Source organism: Oryx dammah, unplaced genomic scaffold, assembly GCF_014754425.2.
Source record: "Oryx dammah isolate SB20612 unplaced genomic scaffold, SCBI_Odam_1.1 HiC_scaffold_12, whole genome shotgun sequence".
NCBI lineage: Eukaryota > Metazoa > Chordata > Mammalia > Artiodactyla > Bovidae > Oryx > Oryx dammah.
The window spans coordinates 65,025,517-65,051,464 of record NW_024070196.1 but is presented as its reverse complement, the minus strand read 5'-3'; the positions used below and the strand labels follow the sequence as shown (position 1 = coordinate 65,051,464).

The window sequence follows — 25,948 nt, the reverse complement described above, 5'->3', positions numbered from 1 at the left end:
ACTGCCTCCTGAAAAAAGCCAAAGAGGCTTTTCATTTTTTCTGCTCCAACGCAAATATGACATATCTGTGCCACCCGATTTTCCTGACAGACGAATAATTATATCAACGTAATTAAGTCTCAGATGGAGAAATTCTCTGTACGGAGTACACTGACAGTGCTTCCCGCATCAGAGAGCCATTGTTCCAGGCAGTAATTATCAGGCCACCTTTGACATGTCTTATTTCAATTTAAATGGAAATGAAGCTCATAGATCTCCCCAGCCCACGACCCCACGTGACTGCAGAAATGGAGAGATCGGACTTTGAAACTTCTCAACCGGCCTCTGGGATTTCCATCCAAAGACGTTGAAGTGTGAGAACGACTTATTACTATGTACCCCCGGCCCCTCCTCTGAGCCTCAAGAATCTCATCAACACAGTGGGCTGGTCTCTGCTTCCTTCCCCTGCTCTCCATCCCCTTGTAAATTCAGTGTCCATCACCATCTCCTGAGGCTTCTCATCGTCTTAAACTGGCCCTTCTCTCTTTAATCCAGCCCCCTCACCAATCCATATTCCACACAGCATCTAAGGGAGAATCTTTTTGATCTAATCAAGTCCTCTTCTGCTCAATAGCCTCAGTGCTTCTTCACTTCCCCAAGTCCAGACTGTGCAGTTGAGCCGAGCAAGGCTTCCTGAGTCTTTCTCTCAATCTACCTTCCAAGGTTCCTCTCCTTCCACCGCCCACGCTCTGCACCCACACACCAGTAATCACCACAGTCTTCACCAGCACCCAGCCATGCTGTGCCCTTTCACGCCTCTGTGCCTTCACACCTACCATTCCTCCACCTGGAACGTGCTGCTCTGCTCTGAAAAGCGAACTCCTATTCATCCTTCAAGACCCATTCCACAGCCACCTCTTCTGGATGACCTCTCTGGCTCTCCTCAGTAGAATCAGTCACTTTCATCTCTGGGCACTGGGACAAGTCCCTGGGTTAAACACACACCCCAATTAATTTCTAATTTCCTGTTAGATTGAGCTCCTTTGAGTAGGGCTGTACTCAGCCTAATATCCCAAATGCCTAAAGCAGTACCTGGAACTTAGAAGGCATCCCATAAATGCTTCAGCTTTAAATTCTCCCGGTTCTACATTGACAGTGGGGGCAGCATGCAGTCTTATCACCATGGGTCCTCAACTGACACAAACAAGGCCTTGCAACCCAGCTCCACCACTTCTAGCATGACTGTGAGCAGTCTGTCCCCCACCTCCCTGACCCTCAGTCTCATCTGTAAAGCGGGAGTGCTGATTGCATCACTGCGCTGTGGGTCTAGCTGAAGATTCATAGATGGAAAGTGTTTGAAATGTTGCATAAAACATAGTAAGTTTTATGCTTGATAAACATCATCCCTCTTTCCTGCTCTCAGACAGAACCATTACTGCCAATGTGCCAAGCCCTTAGGAGAAGTTCAGTCTCGTCCCTGTCAGCACCCGGAGGCGTCCAGAACATCCCAGGAGAGACATGGCTGGGGACTGCAGACACTGCTTATACATCCAGAAGTCAGAAGACAGCCTGGGAGTAAAGTCACCCAGGCCAGCAGTGACCAAAGCCCAGGACCACATCCCACCAGCTGTGCCAGGCAGGCACGGCCCGCAAGGGTTAGCACAGGGAGAGACTGAGCCCCACCCGGGCCTCGAGACCTGGCAACGGGCCCCACCTCCGCACTGCTCCCCAGGCACCAAAGAGCACACCCTCGAGCCTGCCCCCTCAACCTCACGGGAGGCGGCAATTCACTCCCTGCCTGATCTCCAACACAGAGCACTGGGAGGCTCGGCGCATGCTCAGGTGGCTCTGTGAACTGTGAAGAGCCGGGTGCATCCGAAACGTTATTTATCACACTGCATCCTCCTTCAGATCTTTTTTCAGACGCATCTGATGGCTTCATCATGACCAAAGCCCCGGCTGGCACTCTCAAACAAACCAAAGTACCATCACGAATGAACTGTGGTAAGTAAGTGGGGAAAGCAATTCCCACCCCTCTCCCTAGGTAAATCAACACTCATCGATAGTCTTGTATTATTAGATACCATCTCCCCAAGAATTGATCAGGAAGAACCCAGACTAGAGTTATTGGTATTGGCAATCAATGCTGGATTCTGGCCCTTCCTGGGCTTGGACCAGAGTCAATGCTGTCTGGCCGAGGAACAGGTGGAGGTCGGGGAGCTACTGTCAGAGAAAACAGCATGGGCGATACAAACAGCAAAAGGCCCCGATCAACACCGGGCAGCCAGGCATGGCAATGTCCAGAGATTAAGACAGTCATTTCTAGACGTGACTGACTTCCATCTGCTGAGGCAAGAGCATGTGACAGAGACCCAAATGCCCTGGCCTCGTTTCAGAGTAGTGGAAAGTTCCACCCACTGACTGGGAAATGGACGTTTTTGTTAGTTATGATCCTCGCTGATTCATGCCGCTTTTGTGGGATGCTTTCAAATGCTGACTCGTCTAATTCAAGGGCATTATGCGCTCTCCAGAGAGGGGCTCTGGATGGACTTGATTTTCTGGACTGAAGGAGGCTGAGCTCAAGTGCAGGGTTTCTCGACGTCAGTATTATTGTCATCTGGGGCCATATGATTCTCTGTTGCGGGGGCAGGAGAGTGGTCCTGGGTGTTTCAGGATACTGACAGACAACATCCTTGGCCTCTAACCCGCTAGATGGATGCAGCGCCCTGTCCCTAACTTGGTGCCAAACAAAAACGTCTCCAGACACTGCAAACACTCCACGAGGGGCAAAATCGACCCCAGCTGAGGGCCAAGCTAAAGGCGTAACAGTGGGGAGAGACTTAAGAAGACACAGACTCCGGATGAGACAGATGTGGATTTGAATCCTGAACAAACCACTTCCCACTTGCTGTGTGACCTCATCCTAAAAACATAAAGCTCCCCAACTGGTGACTCCAGCGGCTCTGGAATAAGGAGAGGGTGTGATGCGCTGGCAGCCACACTCCCACGGCCAGCGGCAGCTGCATCGCCATGCTGCTGGTCAGACACGCACTCTCAGGCCCTGTCCCAGATCTGCTGACTCAGGTTGGACATTTTCACGACAGCCCTGGGTGATCCGTGGGCACTAGAGCTTTGAGAAAGACCATTTCGACTGAGAGCACAGGTTTTGGCGCCTAAGAGACTGATTACATGTCCTGTTGCCAAGTCATCCAGCCTTGGGCAAGTCATTTCACCTCTTGCAAGCCTCTTTAAAATGTGTGAGAGAGAGATAAAAAATACCACCTTGCTCATACGGTTCGAAGTGCTGATTTCACAAGACGGGGCACGAGGTGTGCCACGGCGCGGACAGGCAGTGCGTGTCAGCTCCTGGCCTCCCTGCCTCCCTCCGCCCAGACCGCGACAACAGCAAGCCCGGCTCCCAGCGGGGAGACATGGAGACGTGGAAGGAAGCTCCCTCCGTGCACTTCTGTGATCTTCCTTTTGATGGAATCTAATGTTACAACAGCCACTTGGCCGCTCATGGTCCATTTATTCCTTTATTGACCCAGCAGGAAGGAAGCACAACCGCCGAGCTCTCCGCTGTCTCTTTTCCCTGCACATCTCAAGGTCACAGCCCAGTGGCACCAGCCTCTGGGATGAACAGACTCATTACCTCGCAGCGGGGCCCCGGGCTCTCCCAGGTCTGTCTGTCCTGCCCTTGCAGGTGCTTAGGGTCATCTCCTGCTCGACTCAGGGGGCCAGGACTTCAGGAAGACAGGTATGGGTCCAATGCCCTCTCACTGGTTTCCCTCAGTTTTTCTCCCGGCACCAGGGAACATGCCAGCAACAGCCCGTTGAAGCTCCTTCCTCCTCTCAATCCCTCTCTGGAGGCCAGATGCTGTCCTGGGAGACACGTGGTCTGAACCAGGCAAAATAGTCCTCAGCGTGGGCCCAAGTCTGAGTGGGTCCCCTTGGAAGCTCTAAAGCAGGTCTGTGAGTTTGCTGTGCAAATCCTAACACTTGATGAAACCCTTTCAACTTGTTTCAAACAAGGTGCAAACTCCGGCTCCCTGGGTCAAATCTGGCCTGTGCCTGTGTTTATAAATAACGTTTTATTGGAACATGCATTGTTCATTGACTCATTCTCTGGCTGTGTTTGTGCTATAGCAGAGTTGAGTAGTTGTGACAGATATAGTAAGGCCTGCAAAAGTCTAAACTATTTACTACCTTGGGCTTTACAGAAAACATTTGGTGATTACGTGCGACCTCTTGAAATTTGGACACACTCTCAGGAAGAAGTGAAAATCATGTTATTTCCTGAGTTCTTTTCCTTTTGTTTGCTGAGAGGTCATATCAGTGGTCTTTTTTTCCCCACCCACCCACCAATTAGTTCACCAAGGCTGGAGTCGGAAGGATTCCCCAAGTGTTCGTTTTTAAGCCTCCCTACAGCAGGATGCTGTGTGTCTAAACCACTGCCAACCTTTAATAAGAGCATCGTGTCACCTCCCACCAAATGTGAACAGGAAGCCTGGCTCGGCTGCCCAGCTGGGTGGATGTCAGCTGTGGACAGCTGAAAATTGTCTGAACAAGGACAGATGGAGCTTGTTTCTGCCTTTCTTCTTCCATTTGAAAACTTTTCAGGAGAGAAGAGAAGAATGCTGTTAGGGAAATGAAAGTGTTGATTCTAATTATCTGAGTGGGAGTGTGCCAGGGGTGACATGCAGCAGGAAGGGCTCTGTGTCATTTACCTGGAATGCAGGCAAGGCAAGACTGGGCAAAGAACAGAATCCCAATGAGACTGGTGCCCAGGACACTGAGCACAGATAAGGAGGCGTCTACGGACCCCAAGTCACAAGGGGGACGTAGCACGTTGGAGATAATTCCAAGAATTGTCCAACTGGGAATGATTTAACCACTGCCTAGGCTTATGCCTCTGCTCGGAAGCTCAGTCTGTTCTCCAAGGGGCTCTTGTGTGCTAGGTCTCCCCTCATGGTGATGCCGGTGGTGGTGATGAGCATGAGGATGGTGGTGGTGGGGGGGATGGTAATGAAGATGGTGGTGGTGGTGGGGATGGTGGTCGTGGTGATGATGAGGTGGTGGGGGGTGGTGACGAGGATGGCCATTAGGATGCTGCTGGTTCTCGTGGTGATGATGGAGGTGACAGTGATGATGACCGCTTGGTCTGAATGTCTGCCTGCACTTCATTTCTCTGCTGAAATCCTAACCCTTGAGGCGATGGTATGTGTAGGTGGGGCCTTTGGAGGTGATTAGGTCATGAGGATGGAGCCCACATGAATGGGATTAGATGGTAGAGAGAGTCCTTGACCTTTCTGCCACTTGAGGACACAGCAAGAAGCACCAGCTATGAACCAGGAAGAGAACCCTCACAAGAATGCGACCGTGCTGGTGACCTGACCTTGGACTTCCCAACCTCTGGAACTATGAGTGCCAAATTTCTGTTGTTTAGAAGCCACCTGGTCTGCAGCATTTTGTCACAACAGCCAGAGCAAATTAAGACAATGATAATGTGACAGTGCCTTTGCTTTGTGCCTGGCACTGTGATAAGCATTTAAATGCATTATCTCATTAAATCTTCCCTGAAGGGCTGTGAGGGACTTGCAATAATTACCCCTATTTTATAAGATGACAGAGACACAGAAGGTGAGCGTCTGGACCAAAGTCACACAACAGGAAGGGCAGCACTGAGGTTTGCACCCAGTCTCCAAGTTCTCTGCCACTTCTGTCAGCCTTTGTTCAGTGTGCATTCTTTATGCCTGAAAGTGAGAGTGAAACGTGAAAGTGAAGTCGCTCAGTCATGTCCCACTCTTTGCGACCACATGGAATGTAGCCCACGCCCAACGCCCAAGGTAAGAGAAACCCAAGTAAGATGGTAGGTGTTGCAAGAGGGCATCAGAGGGCAGACACACTGAAACCATACTCACAGAAAACTAGTCAATCTAATCACACTAGGACCACAGCCTTGTCTAACTCAATGAAACTAAGCCATGCCCGCGGGACAACCCAAGATGGGCGGGTCATGGTGGAGACGTCTGAGAAAATGTGGTCCACTGGAGAAGGGAATGGCAAACCACTTCAGTATTCTTGCCTTGAGAACCCCATGAACAGTATGAAAAGGCAAAATGATAGGATACTGAAAGAGGAACTCCCCAGGTCAGTAGGTGCCCAACATGCTACTGGAGATCAGTGGAGAAATAACTCCAGAAAGAATGAGGGGATGGAGCCAAAGCAAAAACAATACCCAGCTGTGGATGTGACTGGTGATAGAAGCAACGTCCGATGCTGTAAAGAGCAATATTGCAGAGGAACCTGGAATGTCAGGTCCATGAATCAAGGCAAATTGGAAGTGGTCAAACAGGAGATGGCAAGAGTGAACGTCGACATTCTAGGAATTGGCAAACTAAAATGGACTGGAATGGGTGAATTTAACCCAGATGACCATTATATCTACTACTGCGGGCAGGAATCCCTCAAAAGAAATAGAGTAGCCATCATGATCAACAAAAGAGTCCGAAATGCAGTACTTGGATGCAATCTCAAAAACCACAGAATGATCTCTGTTTGTTTCCAAGGCAAACCATTCAATATTACAGTAATCCAACTCTATGCCCAAACCAGTAATGCTGAAGAAGCTGAAGTTGAACGGTTCTATGAAGACCTATAAGACCTTTTAGAACTAACACCCAAAAAAGATGTCCTTTTCATTATAGGGGACTGGAATGCTAAAGTAGGAAGTCAAGAAACACCTGGAGTAACAGGCAAATTTGGCCTTGGAATGCGGAATGAAGCAGGGCAAAGACTAATAGAGTTTTGCCAAGAAAATGCACTGGTCATAGCAAACACCCTCTTCCAACAACACAAGAGAAGACTCCACACGTGGACATCATCAGATGGTCAACACCGAAATCAGACTGATTATATTCTTTGCAGCCAAAGATGAAGAAGCTCTATACAGTCAACAACAACAACAAAAAGACCAGGAACTGACTGTGGCTCAGATCATGAACTCCTTATTGCCAAATTCAGACTTAAACTGAAGAAAGTAGGGAAAACCACTAGACCATTCAGGTATGACCTAAATCAAATCCCTTATGATTATACAATGGAAGTGAGAAATAGATTTAAGGGCCTAGATCTGATAGACAGAGTGCCTGATGAACTATGGAATGAGGTTCGTGACATTGTACAGGAGGCAGGGATCAAGACCATCCCCATGGAAAAGAAATGCAAAAAAGCAAAATGGCTGTCTGGGGAGGCCTTACAAATAGCTGTGAACAGAAGAGAGGCGAAAAGCAAAGGAGAAAAGGAAAGATATAAGCATCTGAATGCAGAGTTCCAAAGAATAGCAAGAAGAGATAAGAAAGCCTTCTTCAGCGATCAATGCAAAGAAATAGAGGAAAACAATAGAATGGGAAAGACTAGAGATCTCTTCAAGAAAATTAGAGATACCAAGAGAACATTTCATGCAAAGATGGGCTCAATAAAGGACAGAAATGGTATGGACCTAACAGAAGCAGAAGATATTGAGAAGAGGTGGCAAGAATACACAGAAGAACTGTACAAAAAAGATCTTCATGACCCGGATAATCACAATGGTGTGATCACTCACCTAGAGCCAGACATCCTGGAATGTGAAGTCAAGTGCACCTTAGAAAGCATCACTACGAACAAAGCTAGTGGAGACGATGGAATTCCAGTGGAGCTATTTCACATCCTGAAAGATGATGCTGTGAAAGTGCTGCACTCAATATGACAGCAAATTTGGAAAACTCAGCAGTGGCCACAGGACTGGAAAAGGTCAGTTTTCACTGCAATCCCAAAGAAAGGCAATGCCAAAGAATGCTCAAACTACCGCACAATTGCAGTCATCTCACATGCTAGTAAAGTAATGCTCAAAATTCTTCAAGCCAGACTTCAGCAATACGTGAACCTAGAACTTCCAGATGTTCAAGCTGGTTTTAGAAAAGGCAGAGGAACCAGAGATCAAATTGCCAACATCTGCTGGATCATGGAAAAAGCAAGAGAGTTCCAGAAAAACATCTATTTCTGCTTTATTGACTATGCCAAAGCCATTGACTATTTGGATCACAATAAACTGTGGAAAATTCCGAAAGAGATGGGAATACCAGACCACCTGACCTGCCTCTTGAGAAATCTGTATGCAGGTCAGGAAGCAACAGTTAGAACTGGACATGGAACAACAGACTGGTTTCAAATAGGAAAAGGAGTACATCAAGGCTGTCTATTGTCACCCTGCTTATTTAACTTCTATGCAGAGTACATCATGAGAAACACTGGACTAGAAGAAACAGAAGCTAGAATCAAGATTGCTGGGAGAAATATCAATAACCTCAGATATGCAGATGACACCACCCTTATGGCAGAAAGTGAGTTCAGTTCAGTTCATTCGCTCAGTTGTGTCCAACTCTTTGCGACCCCATGAATTGCAGCACGTCAGGCCTCCCTGTTCATCACCATCTCCCGGAGTTCACTCAGATGCACGTCCATCTAGTTGGTGATGCCATTCAGCCATCTCATCCTCGGTTGTCCCCTTCTCCTCCTGTCCCCAATCCCTCCCAGCATCAGAGTCTTTTCCAATGAGTCAACTCTTCGCATGAGGTGGCCAAAGTACTGGAGTTTCAGCTTTAGCATCCTTCCTTCCAAGGAAATCCCAGGGTTAATCTCCTTCAGAATGGACTGGTTGGATCTCCTTGCAGTCCAAGGGATTCTGAAGAGTCTTCTCCAACACCACAGTTCAAAAGCATCAATTCTTTGGCGCTCAGCCTTCTTCACAGTCCAACTCTCACATCCATACATGACCACAGGAAAAACCATAGCCTTGACTAGACGGATCTTAGTCAGCAAAGTAACGTCTCTGCTTTTGAATATACTATCTAGGTTGGTCATAACTTTTCTTCCAAGGGGTAAGTGTCTTTTAATTTCATGGCTGCAATCACCATCTGCAGTGATTTTGGAGCCCAAAAAAATAAAGTCTGCCACTGTTTCCACTGTTTCTCCATCTATTTCCCATGAAGTGATGGGACCGGATGCCATGATCTTCGTTTTCTGAATGTTGAGCTTTAAGCCAACTTTTTCACTCTCCACTTTCACTTTCCTCAAGAGGCTTTTTAGTTCCTCTTCACTTTCTGCCATAAGGGTGGTGTCATCTGCATATCTGAGGTTATTGATATTTCTCTCGGCAATCTTGATTCCAGCTTGTGTTTCTTCCAGTCCAGCATTTCTCATGATGTACTCTGCATATAAGTTAAAGAAGCAGGGTGACAATATACAGCCTTGACGTACTCCTTTTCCTAAGAGGAACTAAAAAGCCTCTTGATGAAAGTGAAAGTGGAGAGTGAAAAAAGTTGGCTTAAAGCTCAACATTCAGAAAACGAAGATCATGGCATCCGGTCCCATCACTTCATGGGAAATAGATGGGGAAACAGTAGAAACAGTGGCTGACTTTCTTTTGGGGGGGCTCCAAAATCACTGCAGATGGTGACTTCAGCCATGAAATTAAAAGACACTTACTCTTTGGAAGGAAAGTTATGACCAACCTAGATAGTATATTCAAAAGCAGAGACGTTACTTTGCTGACTAAGGTCCGTCCAGTCAAGGCTATGGTTTTTCCTGTGGTCATGTATGGATGTGAGAGTTGGACTGTGAAGAAGGCTGAGCGCCAAAGAATTGATGCTTTTGAACTGTGGTGTTGGAGAAGACTCTTCAGAGTCCCGTGGACTGCAAAGAGATCCAGCCAGTCCATTCTGAAGGAGATCAGCCCTGGGATTTCTTTGGAAGGAAGGATGCTAAAGCTGAAACTCCAGTACTTTGGCCACCTCATGCGAAGAGTTGACTCATTGGAAAAGACTCTGATGCTGGGAGGGATTGGGGGCAGGAGGAGAAGGGGACAACTGAGGATGAGATGGCTGGATGGCATCACCAACTCTATGGACGTGAGTCTGAGTGAACTCCGGGAGTCGGTGATGGACAGGGAGGCCTGGCGTTCTGTGATTCATGGGGTCACAAAGAGTCGGACACGACTGAGCAACTGAACTGAATTGGACTGTAGCCTACCAGGCTTCCCCATCCACGGGGTTTTCCAGGCAAGAGTACTGGAGTGTGTTGCCATTTCCTTCTCCAGGGGATCTTCCTGACCCAGGGATCAAACCCAGGTCTCCTGCATTACAGACAGACACTTCACTCTCTGAGCCACGAGAGAAGATTTTTTTATGCCTAGTATGTGCCAAGCCATGTTTGAGGGTTCAGTTCATTTGCTCAGTTGGGTCTGACTCTTTGTGACCCCATGGACTGCAGCACACCAGGCCTCCCTGTCTATCACCAACTCCCAAAGCTTGCTCAAATTCATACCCATTGAGTCAGTGATGGCACTAACCATCTCATCCTGTCGTCCCCTTCTCCTCCCACCTTCAATCTTTCCCAGCATCAGGGTCGTTTCCAATGAGTCAGTTCTTCACATCAGGTGGCCAAAGTATTGGAGTTTCAGCCTCAGCATCAGTCCTTCCAATGAATATTCAGGACTGATTTCCTTTAGGATGGACTGTTGGATCTCCTAGCAGGCCAAGGGACTCTCAAGAGTCTTCTCCAACATCACAGTTGAAAAGCATCAATTTTTCGGCACTCAGCTTTCTTTATGGTCCAACTCTCACATCCATACATGACTACTGGAAAAACCATAGCCTTGACTACGGACCTTTGTTGGCAAAGTAATGTCTCTGGTTTTTAATATGTTGTCTAGGTTGGTCATACTTTTTCTTCCAAGAAGCAAGCATCTTTTTAATTTCATGTACAAGGGTAAAGGTAAGCAAAATTTCTTTTTTTCTATAAAGGATCAGTTCATTAGAATAAGTGATAAATTCCCTTTTGCTTAAGCCAATCTGAGCTTTGTTTCTGCCACTTAAAACCAAAAGAGCTCTAACTTAGACCAGTTCAGTCATTCATTTTTATTCATCTACACTTGCAATTCCAAATCAGCCAAATTTTCTTTACCACTGTTTGCTTTATCCTCAAGTTCTGAGATCTCCTTCTACTTTCTCGCTGTTTCAGTTCAGCCAAAGAAGAAAAAAGAAAGCACTAGAAAGACATTAATTATCTTTCAAACCAAATTATAGTTTGGAAATGAATTTAAAACATTAAGAGTCTGACTGGGGGCTCCCTGGGATCACTATCTCCTGAATATGTTCAACTGGGACAGTGACTGTGCTTTTTCGGTTGCAAAGACTGACCTTCCCAAGCCTCTCTGACATGCAATTAAGTGTGGCTTAACCTCATCTAAACAATTTCAATTGGATTTATTTTAATAATTTAATATACACCTGTACCATTCAACCAATATCTCCTCCCCCCTCACCTTTTATAAAGTAATTAACTTTGGGGAGTTAAGTTATTCTAATTTCCAGCAAGTCTCAAGTGACAAGAGTTCAACTGATGAAGTCTATGGGGACGAGATTAGTATTTGTTCTTCAGTTTGCCATCTTCAGACTCCACACGTTGTGTGTAATTGGTATTAGCAACTTTAAATTCTGATTAATTACTGGAGAGCCTGTTTTTGATGCTGAAACAAAGCCATAAGTCAGGGAGTAATAGACCCAATTACTCCTAGGCAGGTTTCCTGTAATAGATTTTATTATCTAGATATCTCATCTCAGAGGCAGATGCAAAGAAACTCATTTCATTAGATGATAACATCTCTTGAATTGAAGCGCATTCACCACCTGGGATCAAGAGAGATCAGGAAAATTCACATTTCAGAAATACATCTGGGGCTGGTGACACGAGGTTCTAAGTCCTTTTTAGGAACAAGTTTCTCTCGTATGGAAACCTCTGTGTGGAGACAAGCAGGAGGGGCCCTGAGTGATGGCAGGCCGGGTGACACAAAGGCTGCGTTTTCCCTGCCAGTTCTCTGAGAATATGGGAGGCCATTCCTAGTGGGGAAAGACATGCAATGTGAACAGGGAGTTTAGGAAATGTGTCAGGTTGCTTTGGATCACACTGAGATAACGGGGCAGTCATTAGGAGAGCTATCTCCCTGTCAAGAGAGCTATAAAAGGTGTTATTTACACCCTGCTCATGGCCCCAGAGGGAAAAGGCAATGGCACCCCACTCCGGTACTCTTGCCTGGAAAATCCTGTGGACAGAGGAGCCTGGTAGGCTGCAGTCCATGGGGTCACTAAGAGTCAGACATGACTGAGCGACTTCACTTTCACTTTTCACTTTGATGCACTGGAGAAGGAAATGGCAACCCACTCCAGCGTTCTTGCCTGGAGAATCCCAGAGCCAGGGGAGCTTGGTGGGCTGCCGTCTATGGGGTCGCACAGAGCTGGACACGACTGAAGTGACTTAGCAGCAGCAGCATGGCCTCAATGCCCTCCACGTGGAATGCCTTTTTAAATACTCCAGTTCCCAGACAGAATATAATTCATCTTTATGCTCTGAAATCAGAGTCATTGGTGGGAGACAAACACTGAGAGCTTTCTAAAATCAAACCCTTAACTCTGGGCTTGGTGGATGCCCCTGGGTGTAGCTGGTGGGAGGGGGGCTGTGATCTGACCTAGAGTTTGGAAACGTCTTCAAACCAAAGCCACCCAAAGCCAAAGCGAACATGAAAACCACACAGGACCTGGCTTTGGGCTTCCTGAAGCCCTTAGCACCTGCGGCCAGAATCTCAGAAGACGGGGAGAAGGGAACTAGACGGGGAGACAGAGCAGCCAGCATGCCAGACGGGCAGTTATGTGGCAGGCAGAGCAAGAAGCGTGGTGTGGATTACTCGCTTCAGTCTTTCTGAGTCGATTTGATCCCACCCCTTTCATACATGAGGTGAAAGAACGTTCTCAAGAGGACAGAGCTCTCAGACTGGTGTAATCTGGCTTAAAAAAAAAAAAAAAAAACGGGCAGTCAGCAAGCGATGAGATGTGATTTAAGAGCCTTCTGACTCCCCACTTCTGCTCTTTGTATTCTCAGGGCAGGGCGACCCCACCACCAAGGAGACGCCAAGCCTGCTATGTGCTGGAACTATTTCCTTATTGGCTGGCAAGAGCTGATGGCTGAATTTTCAGGAATTCTGTGAGCCAGCTGTTATACAGCTATGTATTATTAAAAGTTGAATAATATCAACTTACAAGTAATTAAACAAATCACATTGAAAGCAAAGGTGAGACTCTTCCTGGTGGGGTCATGGTTAAGAACCCACCTGCCAATACAGGGGAGCTGGAGGGCTCCTGCAGCTGTTCACGTCTATCACACCTGTCTGGTGAAGACACCATCTAACAGTGCTGCTCTGCGAGGCTTCCCAACGCCGCACTCCGTGACGTCACACTGTTGGCTGGGCACCAGCCCCGGGGGGAGGCTTTACATCAGAGAGGTTGGAAAACACGACAAGTCGGGACTCCACCTACCCCGCAGAGCCGAGTGTTAACGCCAGCCAGCACACCACAGCCCCCGCTCTCCTCCTGGTGATCTGAGTCTCCCCAGGTCTAAGTTCGCTGGAACCTCCCCACTACATCCACGCGAGGCTCCCTCCTCAGAGGGAAATTCACCAGTACGGAAGAGAGCCATCCCTTCTCTCCTGGGCCTCACATTCTTTTCATTCTTTTTCCCCAAAGGTGGAAACTATACCCCAAAGTAACACCAGATACATAATTCATGAACCATATATAATTGATGTCGGGTTTAACAGAGGTAGAGCCATAAGTGGTTGTCTATTAACTATTTATGACTCTCCCTGGGCTGCTGACGAGCCAGGCTCAGTGCGGAGATCACACCCATGCTCCCATGTTTTATTTAAACATTATTAAAAGCACATAGTCTGCAGCGAGGCCTCCCATTCCACCCTGGATTAGACCCTGCTGTGAAGTCACCTCTGGGTCTCGGGAAGGTTAGGACTGGGTTTGCTGGCACTGCTTCTGCCTTTTCCCTTTGAGTTTAGGGGTTAGGCTGCCTCTTCCTCCTACCCTGAGTCTACCCTGAGACTACCCTGCAGTCTTCCCACTGCAGTTTTTCTGTGACCTGGGGTACATCAGGTCACTCCCCACACCCTGCCCTGAGTCTCAGTTTGATCATCTCTCAAATGAGGGGGGCTTCCCCGGTGGCTCAGCAGGTAAAGAATCTGCCTGCAATGCAGCAGACCTGGGTTTGATCCCTGGGTTAGGAAGATTCCCCAGGAGAAGGGCATGACAACCCACTCCAGTATTCTTGCCTGGAGAGTCCCATGGACAGAGGAGCCTGGCCTAGTCCACGGGGTTGCAAAGAGCCAGACAGAACTGAGTGACTAACACACATACATAGACAGATACACACCAAGTTGCCAGTATTGTAGGTGTTGCTTATGGTTACTGAGAGGACGGGGTTAGAGCAGTGATTATTAACAGAGTGACTCTGTTCCCCAGGGGACAGCTGGCAAGGTCTGGAGACAGTTTCGTGATGACCTGAGGTGGGGCTACTTGCACGCGCTGGGCAGGGGCCAGGGATGCTGCTAAATATCCAACAAGGCACAGGACAGCCAGCATATCAGACAGTTATTCGACCCAAAATGTCAGTAATGTCAAGACTGAGAAACCCTAGATTACAGAATCAAGAGCAATATTCATTTTTATAACTCACTTACAAAATATGTACTTGAATGATTAAATAGCATGTGTCTAAATCTCCCGAAGAAGAGAATGGGTTTGAGTCAGTGCAGACCTGTGTCCAGATTCTATCTCAGCCAACTGACTGGGGTGTAGACCTTGGAACGGTTGCTCCAGTTCTCCGATCTTGGTTTCCTTATTGGTAAAAGAGGGACAATGACCTCCAAGGGTGAGGCTTAAAGGACAGATCTCAGGTAAAGCCCTTACCCCAACGCCCAGCATGCAGTAAGCTGTAAAGCCCTAGCTCTCATCACCATGGCCCCCAGCCATCACGGGTGCGGGGCGGGATGTGCACACGGAGCTGGTGGACTTAGGATGTTGTCTGAGTGGACAAAGACAGAGTTATCATAGGAGTGAAAAGAAAGGAGGAAGAAAACACAGTAGCATCTATTAAGTGCCTACTGTTTACTATCATTGGGCACTTCTACACACACCATCTCAGTTCATCCTCATAGCCACCCGATGAGATCAGCTGTATCTTGCTCCCATTTTACAGAAGGGGAAACTGAGGTTCTGCAGTGTTCACTTAGCCATCCGCAGTCTCATACTTCAAGTCCAGTGATCTTTCCACCACCCTGTAGTGAGCTGAGGTGTCCTCTCCAAAAATCATATCCACTTGGAACCTGAGACTATAACCTTTTTGGAAATAGGGTCTTTGCAGATGTGGTTAAAACAAGGTCATACTAGATTAGGGGAGCTTTAAATCGAAGGCCCAGTGTCCTTAGGAGAAGAGAGGACACAGAGATGGGGAAGAGACGAAGACCATGTGAAGATGGGGAGTGAGATGGAACGCCTGGAGCCCCCCGAAGCTGGAAGAAGGAAAGAATCTCCCCCAGAGTCTGCAGAGGGAGTGGGCATGCTGACACCTTGCTCTCAGACTTCCGGCCCCTGGGACTATGCAAGGACACATCTCTGTCTTAAAACAACCAGTTTTTGGTAATTCGTTATGGCAGCTCTGAGAAACTAATGCAGATCCTCCTCCCCAAGATGAGCCAGAACAATTGTGTGAGGAAATGAGAGAGAAAGAGAGACTCCATGTCCACAGCCAGACCAGTGAGAACTGGTCAGGAGGATCCCCTGGAGGAGGGCATGGCAAGCCACTCCAGTATTCTTGCTGGAGAATCCCCATGGACAAAGGTGCCTGGCAGGCGATAGTCCATGGGGCTGCAGCATGTTGGACATGACTGAGCAACTATACACAGCACCCCAAAGCTTCCAGCCTACTCTGACTCATCATTTAAGATGTGCAGATGGTACATCCTCTAGGCAAACTTTTCCAGGTCTCCCGGTTCTACCAAACCACTTCCTCTTTTTCGCTTGCATATCCCAGCCTGTATCAGAAATATTCAGAGACACATGCATCTCCTCCTCTGGATCCTGAGAGCTCCAGAGGCATAGGTCCTGGTCCATCCATGTCTGCACCTCCCAGAACATCAGGGAGATGGCACAGCCATGCAGCAGGACGCAAACCAAAGTGTGTTGATCTGAAAGTTCCAACTTTTAAGATAATTTTTGAGCTATTCTCTTAAAAGGTAAAACTTCAAAATGCTATGGAAAGCACTCAGCAAACAATTTCTGAGGCTCTATCCTGTGCCTGACCCTGAACTGGATACCAACAGTTGAATAAACCCACCCCTTATCTCAGAGACTCCCAGTCTAGGAAGACAAGAACACAGGTAATCATAATAACCTACGTAAATGGGGTGAACACAAGGCCATGTGGGAACACAGAGGAGTTACATAACCTTGAGGGCTTCCTGGCAGTGAGCCCTGATCTGAATCTGAAAGGTTGAGGAGGCAGGCAGAGGGATGCATGAGAACAAAGGTGATGAGTCAAGAAATAACCTGACATAGAGGCCTTCATGCTCGAGTAGATCATGCGAGGTGATAAGAGGCCGACAACTGACAAACCGAAGGCAGAGAAACCTACAGAGGCTCGACCTCTAGGAAGAAGCTGGGGCTCTGTTCTGAAGGCAGTGGAGGAGAGCCATGGAAGATTTCTTAGCAGAAGAGTAACACAGTAAAGATGTGCCCTTCTAGAAGGATCTGCAGGGAAGGCCAAGCATATAGGAGCAGTGGGGAGCCAAGATACAAGGTAACTGTACAGGCCTAGTCCAGGGGGGGTTGCAGATTAAAATAAAGACAGAGGACACAGGGTTGGAACATGAGTGGGTGGATTTGAAAACTACCTCAATAGGATAAAATCAGCAGGCGTGGCCATTAATCTGTGTGGGCCGGAGCAAGAAGGGCCATTGTGATTTCTAGCTTGGGTCACTGGGGGATGAGCTAAGAGTGAGCAGAGGCGCCAGCTCGTAAAAGAGCACGAGGCTCAAGGGAAAGTTAAGACTACAGTGTCAGACCCAAGTAATGAAGGGTAAACCCAACAGGCGCAGCCTTCAAAGCCAGTGCGTCTGGCTGGAAGCCAGCAGAGGGCTGGCCTTCCAGTCACCCTCAGTTCTTTCAGTTGCCCTTGACCTCCCTTGGCTACACTGTCCTGGGGCTGAGGTGGTTTCACTCAAGCTCTGTTAACTATGGAAAAACAACAGGACATAAATCCACAGATGAGCTGTCTCGCCACCCCAATGACAAAGGGACTTGAATGATTTAGAGCTAGAATATTCTTTTTTCCATAATGGCTCCTGGAGTCGCCAGGAATAGTACATTTACGAAAATTAATGGCAAAACCTCATTTTTCTTTTTTCTGGGAAGAGAAGTTCCATTGGTGGGGTAATTGATCCTGATCTGGACGTGCCGGTGCACCGGCCAGGGGTGTAAATCATTCACACGAAACAACTCACGGCCCTTTAAACCAACACCAGCAGTGACAAATGGTACAGGCTGGGACAGGCGGGAAGGAAAGCGGAGGGCAGAGCCATCAACATCCTTCCCGCTTCTCGCCACGGCCCAGGATGCGGGTTCCTTTGTGGGGTCTCCTGCAGCAGAGAGACCATCTCTCAGCAGGGGTGGGTTGGGAGGGCAGTGTGCTGTCCAAGTGAGAGCTTTGAGCTGGATACGCAGGGAAGCTGACCCCAGCTCTGCCACCCGACTCTGTGGCCCTAGCGTTGCACCACGCGTCCACACCTGCTGGGGTGATAGAAGCATGAAAGAAGGTGACATCTGGGACTTCCCTGGCAGTGCAGTGACTAAGACTCTGCGGCTGCAATGCAGGGGGCCAGGGTTTGATCCCCGGTCAGGGAACTAGATCCCACCTGCTGCAGCTAAGACTTTGCTTGCCTCAACTAAAGGTCCTGTGCATTGCAACACCGAACTGGCAGTCACCAAATAAATAAACTTTTTTTTTAAAAAAGATGACATCTGCAGAGCCAAAGCCCAGAGTGACCCAATCAATGTGTGTTCAGGGAACAAATGCATGAATGCTTGGCTCAGGGAGTTCAGAAACTCATTATCCCTCTCAGGGAGATTTGAACTTTAAAGATAGAAGAGGGCAATGGTTACTCACAGAAAATGACTTGTGAGCAGGAGCATGATGCCAACTGGCCTTCTAAGACCCTCCAGATGCCAGCACACAGATCCTTTGTTTTCCCGCGAAAGTTCGGAACCACCAGAACAGAGAAACATAGAAAATACACAAGCAGTAGCCTTGGCAGTGTTTCTCCCTGAGGTTTACGCTCCTTGGGGGTGAGGGTCCATCTTGTTCCCTGCTGGTCCCCAACATCCAGCCCTGGGTTTGGCCTGGAGTAAAAACTAGGGATATATATCAATTCAAAGAATGAAAGAACTGGAACCCTGACTGCCTCCCAGGTGAAGTCTATCAAGAACACACGGCACAGAGCAGCCATCCCTCGTCTTACGGGGTGGAAGGGAAGAAGGCAAACTGGTGGCACAGCCATAAGCCTGAAAGGTGAGATGTCATCTCCTGGACGCCTGGCAGAGTGCCAGGATGCCACGCCAACGGGAGGGGGCCTCGGCAACAGGGCTCCTTTGAGAACTCCCCTCACCCAACTCTCCCACCAGCAGCGCTCTGCCCACACTGTCAGCTTCTACAAAAAGCAGGGACCGTGTGATTCCCTGTCCCTCCCCTCCAATGCCATCTGCGTGCCATTCCCAGAGTTGGTGTTCAGTAAATCGATAAATGAGGACATGAGGAAATATGACATCATCTCCTCCCCCAGTGGAAATATCTATCCTGGGGCTCAAAGGCAAGGTGTCTGTAAGAAGGCAGGTGGGTTGGTGAGCTGGGGACATCCCCTATTAGGACAGGCCTGTGGCCTGATGCTGTCCCTGTGCGCCCTGCCCACACAGAATCATTGCAGCAACAGCCGGCTGTGCAGCAATGCACCCTCCCTCCGGAGGGGCTGGAAGGGGGCCCCCCTGAGAGTTACCTCCTCTCAGAACCTGTCAACACGGCCTTATGTGGAAAAAGCGTGTTTATAAGTATAACTAAGGTAAAGACCTGAGATGAAATCAGATTGGATTTAGAGTGGGCCCGAAATCCAGTTACAGGTGACCTTAGAAGAAAAGGTTGAAGGGCATCTGAGACACACACGCACAGGAGGAGGAGGACCATGTGCAGACAGAGGCAGAGGCTGGAGTGGCCCAGCCACATGCCAGGGACCACCTAGAGCCACCAGGATTTGGGAGGGCAAACAAGAGTTCTACCCTGGGACCATCCGAGGGAGCGTGGACCTGCCAATATTCTGATCTCAGCCTTTGGCCTTCAGAACCGTGAGAGAATAAATTGCTCTCGGTTTAAAGCACCCAGTTAGGACTTCCCTGGTGGTCCAGTGGCTAAGAGTCTGCATTCCCTATGCAGGGGGCCCAGATTCAACCCCTAGTCAGGGAACTAGACCCTGCATGCCACAACAAAGACCAAAGATCCTGGGGGCTGCAACTAAGACCCAGTGCAGTCAAATACATAGGGATGGGGAGGGAGGAGGGAGGGGGCTTCAGGACGGGGAACGCACGTACACCGTGGCAGATTCATGTCAGTGTATGGAAAAACCAATACAGTATCGTAAAGTAATTAGCCTCCAATTAAAATAAATAAATTTATATTAAATAAATAAACAAACCACCCAGTTCGGAATAAATTTCCAAGGCAGCCCTAGAAAACTAATACACCACCCAACCCCAAAGACAACAAAATGAAAAGGATAGTTCAGCCTTCGTAAGCTTATCCAGAATCTTGAAATAAGAAAACAGAGAAAATGCAGGTCTAACCAGCAAATGTGCAAGCTTTGTGCTTTAGAGTTTTGATCCGTATATGGGGGTTGCACTATAACCTTTGCCGTCTTTTAGGGCCTTTATAGATCTTAAGTATACGATGTCCCTGGAAATGAGAGTCATGTTCCTGGGAATAGGGGTGCACAGAGGGAAGTTAAGAGTGGAAAGGAGAGGACAGGACAAAGAGAGAAAGAGAAAAAGAGCAGAGGGGAGAGGAGGAAAACCACCACCTGATGTGACCGGAAAGCCTGGGTGTGTGGCCAGTTAACGCAGACATCAGAGGGGAAAGGCTGGGATGCTGTCTGAGTCCAGCCAGAGCTGGCAGGAGGGGAGCTGGGCTGCATGAGAAGTAGGGCTGGTCAACGAGGAAGTTAGCCTGTCAGTCGGAAGAAAGAGCCTCACCCGCTCCTGGGGCCACTGGGGGTGAGGTGGAGTGGAGGAGCTGCCAGTCACAGGGCTCGGATTCTGTCTGGGAACCTGGGTCTCTGTGCGGAGCCTCGCCTCCCCACACGACAGGCGGGCTGCTGGCCTGTCAAGGGCAGAGCTGATGGGAGTGACAGCGGCCGCGGGAGGCAGGGGCCCGGGAAATATACTTGCTGCAGGAGGACAGGTGGTGAGACCTGTCACAACCCAGAGTGGACCAGGCAGGAAGGAGATAACGACGGTGATTTAGAGCCCTCTGGGCTGAACCACAGTGCGATACGGGTTGTCTCAGAGGAGGTGCCTGGTGGCAGGTCAAGGGGGTGCCAGGTGCCTCCCAGGCCACGCAAGTGGAAACCTGGAGGCTGGGAGACAGCTGGGCTCCTGAGGGAGAGGAGGAGCAGGCTGTCTCAGGTGCTCTGTGACCCCGGCAGGAAACCGTCCTCGTGAAAATATAATCGACTATGGAGAAACCTTCCCATTGGGAAGGAAATGCAATTTAAAATGTAGCCTGAGCCACAGCAGGGGACAAGCATGGCTCAGTGAATAAAGGCGGAGACTGCAGAGTTGGGCAGAACTGAGTTTAATGTCTCACTTGTGTGTGGCCTTGAGCAAGTGAATGTACCACTCTGGGCCTCAGTTTGACACGTGTGTGTCCCCGAGCCTCGGTTTTCCCATCTGAAAATGGCAATAAGGTCAGTACCTGCCTCACAGGATTGCACAGAAATTTAAATGAGAAAGGATTAACTCAGAACCTGGCACCTGGCCAATGCTTAATAAGTGGTGGGCTTAGCACAATTGCTTTTGTCTTTTATCTTTGTGGTGGTTGTTAACAGCCCAGGAAGAGCTCTCATGCTTGCTAGGTATGACCTGGACAAGTCTGCTCTGTCAAGCCTCAGTTTCCTCATCTGTAAAGACGGATAATAATTCTGACTTGGCATGGTTATAACGACTACATGACGATTACATGGTATTATGGGTCTTAGGAGTATGCAAGAGAGAAATTTAATAAATGCTGAGTCTCTCCTCTTTGCACAAGGCTGCCCTGCCTCTGGAGCAGAAAGTGTGAGGCAGGAAGAGAAAGTTCGGAGCCTGAGACACAAAGGTGGCTGAACGCCATCCTGCAGGAATGAATGGCATTGGCTCACTTTGGACACGCACCTGGAGTTTGGGGCCAGTGGCAGGGTCGGCTCACATCCCATCCCCTTCCAGTTTCTTCCCTGCTTCCGGTTTACACCAAGTCCTCAGAGGCCTTCGCCTGAGGCCCTTCCTCAGAAAGGAGGAGGGCTCCCCTCCTGAATCCCGGTCCCAGGACCGCACTGAACCCCGGTCCCAGGACCGCACTGAACCCCGGTCCCAGGACGGCACTCACCAGCTCCATGCACCGCCGACTGGCCTCGGCCTCCCGCTGCACCAGCTCTTCCATGTCCGCCTTAAGCTCCTCCAGGCGCCGCTGGTAGTACTGGCTGTTCTCCCGCTGCTGGGACTCGGCCGCGGCCGCCTGCGAGAGCTCCTCGCCCATCTTGATCAGGCTGTCCCGAAGCCGGATCACCAGCACCTGCAGCCCGGGCAGAGAGCACACGCCCAGCCTGGAGTTACAGGTCTGGGGCCTGACACTGGGGGGCTCCAGGAACAGAAACCCTCTGCTGAGTCTCTGTGCATTTTAATGAAGCGACTGGGGTAAGAACCATGATTTCTGGTACAAAAATGAAGGAAACGTAGAAAATGAGAGCTGTTACTCTGGAAGGCAGTGTACATAGTGACTGACGCTGAATTCACGTTCTGGGTTCAAATCCTACCTCTACCTATCTGCCTAGCTGTGTGACCCTGGGCAGGTAATTAACCTTTCTGAGAGGCAGGGATGCCTGTACCTATGTCTCAGGGATGCTGTGAGAGTTGAACACATTAAGTTATACAGAAGGCTTGGCTCAGTGCCCAGCACATCCTGTGTCCTGGGTAAGGGCTGGGAAATAATATTTATAGCAGCCTTCCTTCAGCTGAAGGTTTGGAGGGTGGAGTGGTGCCATGGAGAAGGCATCAGGCAGGGAGGAGAGGGGGAGGTGGGTGCAAACCCCTTCCCCAAGGTGGGTTCCTGTTTCCTGATTTGCAAAGCAAGGAGGTTTGAGCAAGTCACCTCCCATGAGCCTCGGCTCTCATACTTTATGGCATTCTTTGTGAGTGTGTGTGTGGAAAAGCCAGAAGGACATGATGAAACTATGAAGAGAGAGAAAAGAGCTGTGGGCATCACTGAAGACCTTAACCCAACAGCAGGGGCTGCAGAATTCATGGCCAGCAAGTCTGGAACCAATCGATTCTGGTGGGCAAATACTCGAGTGTTGCCATAAAATGGAGCCTGTGTGAAGATTTTAGGGCCCTGCTAAGGATTCTGAACCCCTTTCCAGATCAGAGTCTGAATGATGGTCTGAAAGGAAAGCTTCACAACTTGTTTCCTCTTTTCCCATTCAATTGGAGTTTAGTAACAGTTTCAAAGGGCAACAGGAGGGTCATAAGAAGAGTGCCCAAACTGTGTCCCCAAGGTCTCCCATCTCCAGGACCCGGGGCTCTGCTAAATTCCAACAGTGATGTCAGAGGAAAGGTGAACCTGGAGATAGAATCTGCCGTTTCAAGTTATTCTACCACGGTTTTTTTCGCTGCTGCTGCTAGAATCAAGCAAAAAATTATATGTGATGCAGCTCAATATTACATATTTAGTCATTTAAAATATCATAGATCAGAGTTCCATGGAGATCTGCAGAGACAATTATGCCCTGAGGAATCCCGTGAGCAATTCCGAGAACCATGGAGGATCAAGGCAGAGAGTTTTTCTCTGGTCTTCATCCAGAGCAGCTTTCCTAGAGACCAGATGCCCAACGAGGGTCAGGAGAAAAATGTTTCAGAGTGAGAAGAGTAGCCTTCCATTGACCAAACACACGGTCACCCTGTGGGGGAGCCAGCTAGCCACAGAGAGATGAGAACCTGAGACCAGATCGGAGCAAAGGTCAGGAGTCAGTCTTCTCTTATCCCTGATACTACCTGCTTTATCTTGAATGACTCGACCTTTCCGGGGCCATCTTCTCATTCTCTCCCACCTGCCTCAGGGGCTGTGATGAACATCAAGTGGAGCAGCCAATGTAGAAGGTTCTGGCAGTGGTAACGGCCTCTGTAAATGTCCCATGCCATTGGTGTACAGAGCTAACAGTGAAGACAGTCACTGAACCCCACCGCTGCCCATCCAAGTCCTGGAAACATCCGCCTGGAAACGTCCCTGATTCCCTAGCCTGAAAAGACTTCCATCCTCCAAGCCTCACAGACCTCTCTCCTTATTATGGGTGTTTCAGTTCAGTTCAGTTGCTCAGTCATGTCCGACACTGCGACCCCATGAATTGCAGCACGCCAGGCCTCCCTGTCCATCACCAACTCCCGGAGTTCACTCAAACTCATGTCCATCGAGTCGGTGATGCCATCCAGCCATCTCATCCTCAGTTGTCCCCTTCTCCTCCTGCCCCCAATCCCTCCCAGCATCAAAGTCTTTCCCAATGAGTCAACTCTTCACATGAGGTAGCCAAAGTACTGGAGTTTCAGCTTTAGCATCATTCCTTCCAAAGAACACCCAGGACTGATCTTTAGAATGGACTGGTTGGATCTCCTTGCAGTCCAAGGGACTCTCAAGAGTCTTCTCCAACACCACAGTTCAAAAGCATCAGTTCTTCGGCACTCACCTTTCTTCACAGTCCAACTCTCACATTCATACATGACCACTGGAAAAACCATAGCCTTGACTAGACGGACCTTAGTCGGCAAAGTAATGTCTCTGCTTTTGAATATACTATCTAGGTTGGTCATAACTTCTTTCCAAGGAGTAAGCGTCTTTTAATTTCATGGCTGCAGTCACCATCTGCAGTGATTTTGGAGCCCAAAAAAATAAAGTCTGACACTGTTTCTACTGTTCCATCTTTTTCCCATGAAGTGATGGGACCAGATGCCATGATCTTCGTTTTCTGAATGTTGAGCTTTAAGCCAACTTTTTCACTCTCCTCTATCACTTTCATCAAGAGGCTTTTTAGTTCCTCTTCACTTTCTGCCATAAGGGTGGTGTCATCTGCATATCTGAGGTTATTGATATTTCTCCTGGCAATCTTGATTCCAGCTTGTGCTTCTTCCAGCCCAGCGTTTCTCATGATGTACTCTGCACCCACATCTCCTACAAAGCTCTGTGCTTCTGGGAAGCAGCATCTATCTTTCATGCTCCTGACACAAAGCCTGACACTAGCTACAAAAGAAGTGTCCCACACCTGTGTGGATGAGCGGGGGGAGGGAGGAGTGAAGATGGGCAGAAGTGGATCAATGGATAAAAAGATGGACAGAGGGATCAAGGTCTAAAGGGGAGAAAAGCAGAGAGGAGGCGAAGAAAGAAGAAAAAGGAAGTAGAACAAATGGGAGGGGGAAGATGGATGGACCAACGCCGGTGGACAGAGATGGGGATGGAGGAGGCGGACAGGCCGAGTGGATGAGCAGCTAGTGGGCCGGGGAGACTGAAGGAAAGAGGGAGGGAGGGAGCTCAGATGGGAGGTGGGTGAGATACAGATACAGACAGAGGTGTAAGGGAGGACAGACAACGGGTGGGGGAAGGGTGGAGCCGGCACAAAAGCCTGCGCAGCTCTAGGTCTGGGCAACATTTACATGCCAACTGGTACCTCAAATCTCTTGATCTGCACTTTCTGGAACTCTGTCTTATTCTCCAGGTCACAGATGACCGCCTCCTGCCTGCTGACGATGGCCCGGTCCACGGTGGACTGCTCCAGGTACTCGATGCGCATCCGGGCCACCTGCAGCTGGGAACGCACCCAAGACGGCTACTGAGCCCGCGGCAGCCTGAGTCCTGGATCAGGGGCTCTGGCTAGACCCAGCTCCGGGGCCATCCACACCGCTCCTTCTCAGCTCAGGTGCGCAGGCGCTGCCAGATCCAGGCTGAGGACCCGCCCCTGGATCCCGCCCGTGGACCCCACCCCTTCCCGTGCCTTCAGCTTTCACTCAGGCCTTTAGCCAGTGCTTCTCTTACCTCCGGCTCTTGCCCTGGGGTCTGAGGGCAGCAAAGCCTTCACATCAAGGACACTACTGAGAGTAGGTTTGGGAGCCAAGCCACTATCCTGGAGTTCCCAAGCTGGCTCCCCAGCCTAGCTGGCTGAGTCTGGGAAGGTCAGTGTGCTTCCCTGAGCCTGTGTACTCACGCTCACGTGTGAAGACTGAAGGAGATGAACGCCTTGCACATAATAAGCACCAGCAAATGGCCACTCCTGCTATTATCCTGTTCTGCTTGTGGTCATTCTGTGCCCACAGGTACTGCTGGAAACCAAGTCACTGATAGCTGCTCTAAGTGGGCACATGCGTGGCTTCTAAGAGAGCTTTGAGAATTTCATGGATGGTAGCAACTCACTAGGTAATGAGGGGAATTTAGGGAACTTAGGAGAAATCAGGACTTAAAAGGAAGTTTCACAGAGGCTGGTGATCCTGTCTTGCACTGACCAGCCCTGTTCCTTGGAGCCACTTCTCAGGGGGAGAAATCCTGCTCTGAATGTCTGATAGGCCTCACTGCATGCAGCATCTATGGGTGTGAACAAGCATGGGCAGCAGTGTGTGTGCATGTGTGTGTGTCTATAGATGTGAAAAACATGGGCAGTAGTGTGTGTGTGTGTGTGTGTGTCTATGGGTGTGAACAAGCATGGGCA

The 25,948-nt window shown here is 49.1% G+C and overlaps 1 protein-coding gene across 4 annotated transcripts in view; it reads right to left on the bottom strand.

Moving 5' to 3' along the window:
- Positions 1-25,948, bottom strand: part of MYO18B (myosin XVIIIB) — a 236,811-nt gene that overhangs the window by 45,787 nt on the left and 165,076 nt on the right. For all 4 annotated transcript variants that reach the window (XM_040250980.1, XM_040250978.1, XM_040250981.1 and 1 more), the window contains exons 38-39: positions 24,917-25,054; positions 21,595-21,780 (exon numbers count right to left, since the gene is read on the bottom strand). In XM_040250980.1, the coding sequence (XP_040106914.1) occupies positions 21,595-21,780; positions 24,917-25,054 (324 nt within the window). The remainder of the gene's footprint in view (positions 1-21,594; positions 21,781-24,916; positions 25,055-25,948) is intronic.